Here is a 13,016-nt window from a genome sequence, read left to right as displayed (position 1 = left end):
ATTAGCATAAATCACGCCTCTGCCAATGAGACTCGAAGACCAGCCAAAAGTTTTCCTGCTTATACAAATTCCCCCATTAAATGTTGGCTCAGATGGCTGATATGCCGAGTGACCAAACACGAAATTTCACATTTACATGGGTACAATATCTGTTTTTTTTTACTCTTTTGCAAAGACAGATCACAGATCATATGTGGATGGGTCCAGCCTACAGGATTTGGCCACCCATCTCGCATTTGTTCACCAGGTACGGTTGTTGCTGATAAAATTTGGCAAGTAGAAACCAGTTCCGTGTTTGCCTGCTTAAACACGTGCTCCTGTAATACATTGGCCCTCAAAGGATTATTGACGATAATATTATTTTATTACTGATATAGGTATGTCCGTAGTAATTTACCATGTTCTTTAAATAACTCCTAAAAGCAAATGTTCACCAATATTGCCTTTGATTAGGTTGAATGCACTGTTTTCAAAATGTTGAGTTTGCAAAAAGTCAACGACTGTTATTTATATAAAATTAGATGGTTTTATTTTCAAACTTACCTGCAGTGAATCGATTGGCTTTCTGAGCGTGCTGGTGGATGGCATCTATATTTAAGCGAGGCATGGCCAAAAGTAAAATAACAAACGTGGGAGGCATAAAGAAAAACAAACATAAAGCATGCGTATTAAGCACAACCAAAACAAAAAATGGCAAACACGGCATTTCATTAATGCAAAAGCAAAAAAAAAACACATTTTAAAAGCGGACAAAAATACTCAAGCAAAGCAAAACCAGGTTAATGTGTTTCACACCTAAAGAAAACCGTTTGCTCAGCAAGTGTTGACATTAAGCAATTCCGAAATGGTATTCAGCAAATAGTTTGAAGATTACAGGAGTTAACTGAAAATAAACGTTTTAAGAAAATAAATACGGCCAAATATAAATTATATAAAGTAAGAAAATATATCAAAGTGTCTCTCTACCCAAATGTTCGTCCTATGGCGGAGAGGTGGAGGGGCAGTCTTCCCAAAGGGCAACCATTGCTGACCTAGTTTATCAAACTTAGTGGGATTACAGGTTGACCAGGCCCCTAGGCTGGGATTTCAACTGCCAAAAATTTCCGATTGTGAGTTGAGAGCCTTCTCCACATTTTTACCCAGCCGGGATATAAATAACATTGCATAATACGCGAGTGTACACTTTGAGACAACAATGTTAACAATTGCTGGAAAAGGCATTCTGTAAAGCAGACATTTCCAAACTCCATTCCCACACACCCCCATGGTGTTAGTATGTTGACCACCTTTTTCCCTTCAAATGCAAAGTCAAAATGCTGATGCAAGCTATGCATTCATCTTTAATTTTAAACAGTTTTGAGAGTGGACATTTACTTTTGATTACTTTGATGTCATGGGATGTCAGTGTTTAAAGGGTTGCTTTTAAAAACGAATCAGTCTGATTAATAATTACTTGCTGGTATCAGATAGGAGGAAAACAAGAGTATGATGCACGAACAATTACATTCCACCCAGATAGATCATCAGCCTACTTGTTGTACTGTTATTTACAGACATACCACTAACCCTAGAGATGGATGTCTCACAAACAAGATTCTTATAATGAACCACCAAACCTGCATACAATTTGCTGGAATGTGGCTGGAGTTCTATTGTAATTAAATTTACGAATAGCTTTCCACAAAGCGTATATTTATGAGGTAATTCACGACATCTATAAAAATTCTCAAAGGGTAACTTAGTGCAGTATTCAAATCAACCTCAACACTAATTGATAAAAATCGATCGGCTGGTCGCGTGTGGTGGAGTAAAGTGAGGGTACTTCCTTTGCTTCCAAAATGCGTGGCCTGTGTGTAAGAGGAGGCCAAAATATCCTTTAGATAACCACTCTTGAGCACCATTCTAGTGGAGGCTGTTCTGACAGGAATTACCTTGACAGAAACTAGAACACATTTAATCATAATAAATTACAGCACTTAATACCAAAGCAAATAAATAACACAGAGGCACAATGAAGTGGCCACCATCCCTGTTGGCAGGCCTGATTCAGGATGAAAACTTCCACATTGCTATTGTGTGGAGACCAGTCTATCCAGAGAGTGACCACTGTTGAATTCCTCCAAAAGTATTTTTCACTTGTACCGATGTCTGACCAACAACTCTAAAACCTTACAATTGCAAGTTGTGGAAAACTAAACAGGGGCCACCCTGCCAAAGAATCAACAGCTAACAGGTAAATAAATAAAACCCTCAACGAAGGTAATCAGTGACAAAAATGCATTGCTATGAGGTAACCAAAACATTGCAAATGTAGCAGGGGCAAATAGCTACGGTTGAGCAAGCTACGTGCAGGAACAATGCCAATGGTGATTGCACGTCACGTGTGTAAAACTGGTCACTTTACATTGCAGTGCCAAGGTCAAAGAGGCACGTGATGCGCACACGCGTGTGCTTGTAAACTCAGGGCAAAGGCCTCCCCCTCCCTCCAGTGCCCGCGAGAAAAAAAGCAATCCTAGGATTGATTAAGAGCCACTATGATCACCCACTGTAGAAACTTACAGCCACCAATTTATTAAAAACAAAATTCACTGGATAGACAATAATTTGATGCAGTATCAATTTTGCAATCCCATGGAAACTGTTTTCATATTTTATGATCATCTGTCCAGCGAATACTTTCCAAATATATATTCTATTAAAACGGGCTATTACCAGATATTTAAACAACACGCTATGTTTACTATTCCCAGGCCAGGCCTCCTTCATAAAAGAGACGTCACATTAAACCTGCTCAACTGGATCACGTCCACTCGCCCAAGTCACTGCATAGGAACCCATCATCCGGAAAGAACAAGGTGACGCTGATTATAGAAATCACATTAGTGAAAGCGTGCAATTCGCTCGGGGTGCAGTGTGTTTTCTGCACATGCAGTTCTGGGTTAAGAATCTGATGATACACAAGTCGCTCTCCAATGGAGTGACTGATTACTGTCACATTTATGAAGAATGTATAATGCTCACACAAGACGGACTGCACACATCAGTGTCCCCATGTTTGAGCGGGAGGACAGTAACCACGAGCATGATTGTACCAGGTAAAGGTGCAGCCCTGCAATTGCTTGCTCAAACAACCGATGGCAGAAGGGTCTCCAGTAGAGGGAACTCGAGGAAGTCACTGTTGGAGAATATTTGGCCTACTCTTCCAGGCTGGTCAAATTGTTTTGCTAAAGGTGGGAGTACCCACACTTTACCCCACCACACACGATTTGCTGATCGACTTCACTGTGGTGAACCCATTTATACTGCTGGTTGGACAGAGGTGGTGGGAGGGGGTATCCAAGAAACGTGCCCATTGTCTTCAATGCCATGTTGAAGGATCAAACTGATCATCTCTGGATAGCAAGTCCGGTGTGCTAACCATTACACCAGGAAAGCGTGATTGTAAAACAATATAATTACAAAGGTGGCTTATCGCTTAAAAGCAAGTACAGAGTGGTACTAATCTCATGTTAACAGTCAGATGCCAGTGATGGAAATCAGACGTCCATACACCAAACAATGTTGATTACCCTCACACTGCAACACATGTTACCACACCTGGAGAGAGAAAAAAAATGCCGAATCAACCATTGGCTGAACTCAAACGTGCATCATCCTTCCATTTGTGAACTGCAGGATCTAACCACAGTGCCCCACGGGTAGATATTCTAAACCGAGGAAGCCACCCTATTTTGAAGTCTAAATATGCCAAATCTTGATTTGAGGCTTTCGTGACTGCAGGAATCCATACTCTTTGATTCTTTCGGTAAAGTCACGTAGATATAAAACAAAATAAATCACGACGTTTCGGGCGCAACACAAGCGTCCGTCATCAGGTGGGAAAGCATGGTCTGCTGCTGTGGCAGACTGTTTTAAAATGTTTGAAATGGATGTAGCTCAAGGGTTATAAATAAGTGGCCGGGGCTAGTGATGTTATTGTGAGAAATTAGCATGTAACTGTAAGATAGAAGAGCGACCTCCTAAACGAGGGCACGGAAGTGGCTGTGTTAATGTGAGGGATTAGCATGATGTTAATGTGGAAAAGCTCTAACAGATGCGTGAAAACCCTCCCCAATGTTTTTCACCTCCTATCCTTAATGACATTGCAACGCTAGGAACGTGCCACGTTAGTTCATCCATGTGCCACCTGCCGCGCGTGACGTGAACGCAAATGCTTCGTCCGCAATTGCTCACCCTTAGGTCTCACCCCAGCAATAGGCCAAGTGGACAGGGAAAAGTGTGCAAGAAAAATGTAGCGCAATGTCATTCTCGTCACCTGCACTGCCAAGTTTCTAGGATCTTTGTGTGCTTGTCACTGCTGAACATCACCATTCCCGATTGTCAATCTAAATTCTGCTTACTTATTATAAAATTTTTTAACATCAAGTTTAAAGTGTCAAATAAGCACTGGAGAAGTGACACTCTCCACCAGTAAGCCTGAGCCAGCAGTTGCTCTTGCCATGGTGGCGAGATGTTAACTCTCTTGCCTGGGATACAAAAAATCGTGGGTTCAATCGCAACCCTGACGCCTGTATATTTGGAGTTTGCATGTTCTCCCTGTGGTCGCGTGGATTGTTCTCCGTGTTCTCCGATTTTCCCCTCCACATTTAGAAACATGCATTTATAGTATTTGGCTGCTATAAATGTCCGCATGATAAGCCACTTGTTTGAGTTATCAGTTGTGGTCAGGTCGCTTATAAAACGGAGCTATACAGCTCAGTGGGCCTTACCTGGTAAAATAAAAAATTGTTTAGTTTAGTTTTACCACATCCTGGGACAGGAGGGCAAGCATTTCGATGGGGTAACCACCGTCAACTTCATTTCATTGACACAAAGGCGGAGTGCGGGGCCGAGTTAACCCAGACAGGGGACTGGAATTGTGACCTGATTGCAAGCGAAATACTTTTAAACCACAGAGCGCAATGGCCAAACAGAAAATGTTTCTGCGGCACCCGAATTTTATTCTAATGCTGGAGTACTTTGTGTAAAAGCAATTTACAAGTGAAGTGCCGGGCGTGCCAAGCGGGTGGGGGCTGCTGGTCAATAATCAGCAATTAAGAAATTTCCCATTGTCAGCACAGTTGGGAAGGGCAAGAGAGTGAGGCTGCTTCGCTAAATGTTTGTCCTCATAGAACCCCAAGATTTATCTGTTGATGTCGAACGCCTCCTAATTATCTCTAGAGGTAATTTTAGCCAAGTGGACAACTTGAGTATTTTAAAGGGTGGGCTTGTTAAGTCTCATGGCCAAAACCACTGGAAATAAACGATTTGGCTTCAGAGGGGCCAGTGTCTGATATCTCTTGATTTCTCAGAGTGAATCCAGCCAGGTGGGATTTTAGTGAGAGCACTTGGCAAGATAACATCCCCAAGGACTATGCAGCCTATCTTTCATCCAGATGAATTCATTAGAGTATCCTGAGAAAAGAACAGTGGTTGTCCTCTGGATAGCTTAGCTCCTGCCACTGGAATGTCGAATTTCAACTACTATTTAAGACCGGGAGCAACAGGAGAGCTTCACCATTCTTGCCCGATGAAGCTGATTGCAATTACCAGCGAAACGTCATACTCAAATTTTTAAATGCTGTTGATTCTCTCTTCAACACACCGGTGGGCGAAAGAAGTGAATTATTTCGTCCTTTGAAAAACGTGACATTTTTTACTGTTTGGCCGTGTCGGGTGGTGGAGGGTTACGACACATTTATAAATAACGCGATCTGACCCAAAAACCTATATTATGAATACTATTTAAGCCCCACTAACAGAGAAGACACTGAGAGTTTGACCAATAGCAAACCGCTCACTAATCTGTGCCAGTTGAAGAGTACATTCTTCAACTGCTCCTCACCATACTCTCTGCACTGACATCAGCAATAAACAAGTGAGCTATAATTTCTAGACATGTGCTTCAAAATCAATGTGCTAATCTGCAGCCCACTGCTGGGAACTCTGCAAAAGAGGAGCAAGAGACCAATGCACGAGTGAGAAAGGGCAGCCCTTGAGATTCGGGCCTCAGGCTCCAATGTACTCTCAACGATTGACACGTGCATCTCTTTTTAATTGAAGCCCTTGAACCTTCACGCGCTCATGCACCAGGGAAGCGAAATAATAAATTACGGATCGCTATAAATGTACCTCTGGCACGGCCCCTCATCAGTCACATCTTACGGCCAGTGACCTCCTGCCCTCTGGTCATAATATACAATTATGGGAGACAACACCAGTCTCTAGACGTCCTGTTGCACAGCCTATCTATATATGGTGAACTTATTTCACACAGTACGTAGCCAACCGTACTAATGGGAGGTGTGGGGGGGAAGGACAACCAACTAGTGGGGGCATTGTATCATACTCCATTCTCCAAAACAACTGCCACGCACCCTTGCAATTCCAGTTCTTAACTAGCAAACGCAATTTATCATGGTGGAGACACCTGACCACAAAGTTGTTAAGATCGTGGAACCACATTTGTTGTGGGTTTTTTAAAATCTCTCTTGAGTAAGGTCATAAAACAGTCTGGCTCAGCAGCAGACCATGCTTTCCCACCTGATGACGGATGCTTGTGTTTCGCCCGAAACGTCGTGATTTGTTTTATTTTATGCCTACGTGACTTTACCGAAAGAACCAAAGAGTTTGTAGATAAGTGTTAAGGGTTGTCTTGCCAGAATGATTGAATCATAGGTAATTTACTTGGAATAGAAGATTAGCACATGGGTGCAAGGTAAACTGCATTTTCAGAATATCAAAGTTTTTTTGCCAATTGCGTGACTGGCAGAAATTATAGTGAACATCTATATTCCATCTTCATAACTGCTTCCCAGATGGAAATTCACTGGCAAGGAATGGTCCTGTAATTAGGCTCTGCAGGATATCCCCAAATGCAATGTGCTTCCCTTAACGATTGCACTCTATACAAAACGCTCTTAAAATGTGGAGGCAATAGTACTAGACATTATCTAATACCTTCTTTTAGTCTCTAGGATGGATACAGCCAAATCCAAGAAAAATAACATAACGACTGCCTGATGCCTGAAGCCAAAAACTCAGAATCTCAAAGTTAGTGGCCACTAAAACAAGGCTAGAATTAGACAGTCCTCCCTTGTTGTAGAATGTATTTACAAACAATTTATTTGTTTTCCACATTTAACGTTATAACAGTGTCACACGCAGTGTGTGTCATTGTAAAATTATGCTTGTTTGCATTGGTGGTGAAGATATTACACTTTAATGAGTACAAGCTGTAACAATTATGACGACTACAGTTAACTATATTTTCAACGCTTGCATTCTTCAACGCAAATCTTTTTAAACACGTCCCAAAACACGGCTCATTTGCTCCTCGCGATGTACCAAAGGGTCCAGTTAACTTGGCGGAGATGCATTTTCCATGTTGCGTATTTCGCACTGCTCACCTTGAGGTGGGATAGACAGTTGTTGAGAAAGATGTGCCAGTTGTTAAGAAAAAACTGCTTCTGACTGACGCAGAGTAGACACGTGGTCAACGGGAAGAGTGCCTGCGAACAACATTCCAAGGTGGTGATTTTCCATCTCAAACCGTCATGAAATAACAAAGTAAATCATCATAATATTTTTTTAGCTAATAAATTCTCCACGAATGTCGAAAATATTTCAGACTAGGATTCTGCATAAGCATGTTTGGTTAATTCCAATTTAAAATAAGTTTTGCGATTAATACTAATGCAGCAAAAAATGTTAATTTCTAAATCTCAACTCATTGATTTCTCACTTTAATGCACTGCAACGACCATACATTTTACATAATGCAATGCACCATGGCATCAATAGCCCCTTCATTTGAAAAAGGCAGATATAATGTAACCATTTTGACAAAAACCATGAAAGTGAAATGAGATGAAAATTATTTATTTTAAAACTTTTGTGAATTAAAATCGGGAACTTATTTTCCTCTAATCATGGATACTGTATTTATGTTATTGGGAATGGTACAGAGCAGAAGCACTGTGGTTTTCAAGCCACAAGATAGGACTTTGACATAAAAAAATTTTAACATTAATTTTCACAAAATCTTATTCCGATTGTGCTATCAGAATCAAGTCATGAGATGCAGTATCCATTCGGATCTCTCGTAGACCATTGCATATCCCTTCGTGTTAGAGAATTGCTCACGTAAGTGGATATCGCAGAGCTACTGCTGAAATACATGCAAGTGACCTCTGGTCCACACAGAAGGGGAGGTTTGGGGGCTACTTTAAAGGCAGACTGTGAGGTCGAGTGTCTAATCCACAATGATTGCAAAATCTGGCAAAAGGTAAGAAGCAATGGCACTGCTTTGAAGAACCGAAGGCATTGACCACGATGACTTCTTTATTGAAGAGAGCAGTGGGAATGCATGATAAGATGACTGCAGAGATAACTGGAGAAGCATGCAAAGAAAAACTACCATGAAACTAAACACATTGATTTTTTCCTAGGTAAGGCCAACTAAGCTACATAGATATTTTTCACAAGCGACCTTCGCCACAAACGATAGCTCAAGGAAGTGGTTTATCAAGTAGACATTTATAGTAGCCAAAAACTCTAAACGCATGTTGATTCTAAGTGTGGAGAGAAAAACCGGAGGACCCTGATAAAAATCTATGTGACCACGGGGAGAGAAATAGCGAGAGAGAGAGAGACGCAAACTCCAAATATAACAGCATGCGTCAGGGTCGGGATCGAACCCATGCCTCCTGTATACCAGGCAAGGTAGTTAACATCTCCGAGCCACCGTGGCGCCCGAAGAGATGCGCGCCTCACCAGGGAGTGTTTTCTGCGAGATGACAACTCAAAGGTGGTCTGGTAGAGTAGTTCCACAAAGGTGCGCAGGCACGGGACGTTCACTTCATTTTTAACCGTCTGGAAACAAAAGAAAAACACACGAAACAAAACGCAACATTAATTATATACGGCACCCACACACAGCTCTGTAATGGAACATGCGGGTAACTGGCCGTTCCGTTTATGGATACCCCCCGACTAAAATAATGGGGAGATATTGGAGAAAGCAACATTTGAATTCAAAGCCTCTATATGTCTCCAATCAGTCTCAAAACATGAACTAAGTGGTTTAACTCTCTGCTGATACACTTTGCACAACATAGCCAGCGTGATTTGCCCCAATGATGTGCAAGCGGAGGTCAGTGACATCTAAGAGGGTTGTTGGAAATCCGTGCGATATCTATCAATGGATCACCATGTACATTCGTATCGTTGAGGCTGACGAAGTCGAGAGAGATGTCAATGTATAGCAGAGGTATTCTCCACTCTCGGTGACTGGGCAATTAGAATCTCGTGGATCCCCCGTGAAGGCAAACGGCGAGCTACATAGCATCCCACTGGGTGGCACAGTCATCGAAGCAGCACTCAACCCGGGCTATCATCCTTCCAGGGTTTACAAAATGAGTACCACTTGCAGGAATTCACCAGTGGCCACCCTATGAATTAGTGTTCTTCATTGCAATACCCCTGATGTGCAGCCCCTGGCAATACACAAATGTGAAAACACCCCATCATGCTGTCCAACCCCAATGGTTTCAAATGTGTGGTGGCCCTCACACTAAAGTCGTACTAGCGAAAGTGGCCCACCTCTGAAAATGAGTGTTTAACACTGCAACAAATATACTGGTCTCTGCCACAGGACTGTGGAAATTCCATGAATACCTAGGGCTGCCATTGGAAGTGCCGTCTTGATATATATTTGCATGCAGAAATACATTGACCCTTGGCTTATTGTCAAGTGTTAAATGTGGATATGACAAAATACATTTCTGAATACACAACGAGCAGTAAAATAGGTAGAAAAGCAATAAAAATGTGGCTTGTTTTTTAGATTCGTAGCTTAAATATTTAAAGAAAAGCTTTAAAATGAGAAATAAAAAAAAGATATTGTATGTTACTATAAACTTCGCATTAGAAAAGGTGATGGCAAATATAAGCAGTAACATTAACATAACAAAATATTGCAATATTTAATTAAAATTAGGTTATTGCTCCATACCCTTGCGATAATGAATTGTGTGCCAGCCTGGCCCGTTATTGCGATAAATGTGCACACTTTAATTTAATTCCTTCCAGGCTATTCTCATCCCACTGTAATCTTCCCTTCACCTCCCTTCAGTACATGGACGCCACTATTTCTGTGCTCCCCCTAGAGCTACATGAAAGCCATTACTGGTAAGGCATGCTCTACTGCACATTTATAGCATTTTTAAATTCAGCACCTTCGACTAAATCCTAGTGCTTTTATATCTCACAAAACGCCACAAAATTGTCAAGCCACACTGATTAATTTCTGAGCTATCAGCAACTACAGAAAGAATCTAAATTAGTGTTAAAGTGTGCGTGGTCATATGCATAGCCTATATCAACAGATCTCCAAATTGCTGTGATGATGACTTGCTATTTAGCATACTGAATTGAACTCATTGTAATGCAAGAGTTTTCAACCGGCTGGGTGGTGCCTTGCAAATGGCAGGTTGACAGTGGAAATCCCAGGGCTAGGCTTTGACTCATCCATCTATTCCCCTAGGGTGTATAAAATAAGTACCATTTTGCAGGAAGTCAACAGAGGTGGTACATTTCCATAATTGGACCCTTTCACAGGAATGTGCCATTTATACCACTGACTTAGGGTCATGATGGAGATCAACACTGCCTCATGTTCTTTTGACCAGGGATATAATCCAATTTGAAAGTATGCTTAATACCTTCCTTTGCTTTATATATATATGATTACCTCAGGCAGTTCTGTAGCCTACAGATTACAGCAATAAATATAATGTTCAACTGCAGATCAGCACAAATGCACACGAAGTGACAGCTGAGAATAAAATCATTGTTATTTTAATCAAAAGGTTCAGCTGGGATATAGTTGAGGTAGTAGAGCAGCAGGCTTCCAGTCAAGAGGACCTGAATTCAAATCCTGACTCAGGTCATCCAACCTCAGCCCCATCATCATCAGTGTCTACACGGTCAGTAAAACGTATTTAGTAACACACCAAGGTGTGCTCACAACACTTAGTCTTGAAAAGTAATACAATCTTGATTTGAAGCTTTTGTGACTGCAGGAATCTATACTCTTTGGTTCTTTCGGTAAAGTCACGTAGAAGGGAAATAATAAAATAATACAAAATATAGTTTTATTTCTTTTATTTTATTATTTCCCTTCTACGTGACTTTACCGAAAGAACCAAGAAAAATGAAAACAATGTCAAGCTATTGGATCACAATATCTGATAAGAGTAATACGTAATGAGTAACTGGTTACTCCCCAACATATGGCATAGAAATGTGGAATTTCCATGCAACACTGGCTCAGGACGTATTCACACACCATTTTAAGCTCCGTGAGAACAGCAACATTTTTGAACCGGAAGACACCAACATCATTTTCCCATGTGCAGGAACACAACACAGGGGGGGACGTGGTGACATCTGTGTCTCTTAACACAGCCAGGCAAACCAGAAATAGCTTAATTTATCAGCCCAATGTAATGGCAAGTCCTAGGTCCCTATGCGTAACCATGCGGTTCACAGCAAGGTCCACAGATTGGCAAGAAGAATGATAGGGAATGGTTGTGAACGAGACACCGGAACATTCATCAACAGTGAAAGTACCACTGCAATTCACAGCTGTGCAGATGATGGAAAATGGCTAAAATGCAATGAGCCGAATTCTATTCGTTTCTGTCAAATATGCAGCCATTGGAAAGATAGTTCGGTTTGATAGTCTTGTTTGACCCAAAAACTCATTAATGCAAAAGACACTGAACCATTTGTTATGTGCTCTGTTACTGAATTAGAATTTTAAAAAGTATGACATTGCATGCAATGAGTGAGACTATATTTAAATAATGTGCGATCAACAACATTTTTGTTATTAAAAATAAGTATACTATACGTTACAGTATTATTTCCAATAAATGTAGTTTTATGCCATGTTGCATCACGTGGTTTCTTGTTTTACCATTAAACATCGGCTTGCAGACACATACGTGCAATTGAGCGTTTGTAATGTGACTTACTGCTGCAACGGGAATTAGAATTTCCACAAAGAGGCCAGCCAGGGCGTGCTTGATGTCCTTATCCTTGACTTCCAGGAAGTATTTGGCACACTCCTGCATATACAAAGACAAAAACACCCCCCATAGAGCCTTAACAGACAGTTGGGGCAAGCGCTGTTAGTGAGCACCAATAAAAGCTGGCACGGCACACGAGGGGGTGGTTGGCCAGCACCACGCCCGTCCGCCTTTGTCTCCCTAAGTGGCAATGTTTCCACACAGCACCAGGTACTCATTTGAGGCCGAGTCGACCTAGGCCCAGGATCGGTTCAGATAATTGTCACTGGTGTTGACCGTGAGCGGGAATCGAACTCGGGTGGCTGGGTTCGTAGCATGGCACGCTAACCAATCACTACACTCCTGTGCTTGATGTCCTTATCCTTGACTTCCAGGAAGTATTTGGCACACTTCTGCATATACACATGTATACACACGGATAAACATCCCCTGTTTAAGCAATGTGAGGCAAGTGCTATTAGCCAGCACCAATTAAGGTCAGCAGGACAAACAAGGGGGTGGGGTGGCAGAAACACACATTCCTGGATCATTTTGTCTGCACAGTACACGGATGCTGAATGCACAGCGCACCAGGTGCTCATTTAAGCCAAATCAATCTAGGGCAGGGCCAGGTAAGCCTAACGGACCAAATCCCACAAGAAAGCACGTTCAGAAATTGACATCGAATTGCCAAGTATCACAGTGCGCTGTGGTAATGACTGTGCCTCCATTATCCACACAATCTCATACAAACACTCCACACACGCACATATTAACATTTAACCATGGGAATTTGGGAGGCAAAAGCTCAAACACATCTATGTGTGAATAAGGCCGCACACATTATTCACGGGGACACAAGTTTGCCTGGCTGAGCATTATTATCGCACAGAGCCAAAGCGG

At 41.8% G+C, this 13,016-nt stretch overlaps 1 protein-coding gene across 7 annotated transcripts in view; it reads right to left on the bottom strand.

Annotated features, from left to right (window-relative positions):
• LOC133342866 (protein furry homolog-like) overlaps window positions 1-13,016 on the bottom strand; it is a 138,631-nt gene that overhangs the window by 86,942 nt on the left and 38,673 nt on the right. For 6 of the 7 annotated variants that reach the window (XR_009755191.1, XM_061552215.1, XM_061552216.1 and 3 more), the window contains exons 8-11: window positions 12,081-12,173; window positions 8,815-8,913; window positions 7,449-7,550; window positions 544-588 (exon numbers count right to left, since the gene is read on the bottom strand). Coding sequence is in view for 6 of the 7 variants with exons in the window: in XM_061552215.1 (XP_061408199.1) it covers window positions 544-588; window positions 7,449-7,550; window positions 8,815-8,913; window positions 12,081-12,173 (339 nt within the window). In the remaining variant the exon portion in view is untranslated. The remainder of the gene's footprint in view (window positions 1-543; window positions 589-7,448; window positions 7,551-8,814; window positions 8,914-12,080; window positions 12,174-13,016) is intronic. The other variant, XM_061552218.1, reaches the window with a different exon arrangement.

Source organism: Lethenteron reissneri, chromosome 16 (genome assembly GCF_015708825.2).
Source record: "Lethenteron reissneri isolate LAM-NWPU_2019-01 chromosome 16, ASM1570882v1, whole genome shotgun sequence".
Taxonomy (NCBI): Eukaryota; Metazoa; Chordata; class Hyperoartia; order Petromyzontiformes; family Petromyzontidae; genus Lethenteron; species Lethenteron reissneri.
The sequence above is the reverse complement of the archived record's forward strand: the minus strand, read 5'-3'. Positions and strand labels throughout refer to the sequence as shown.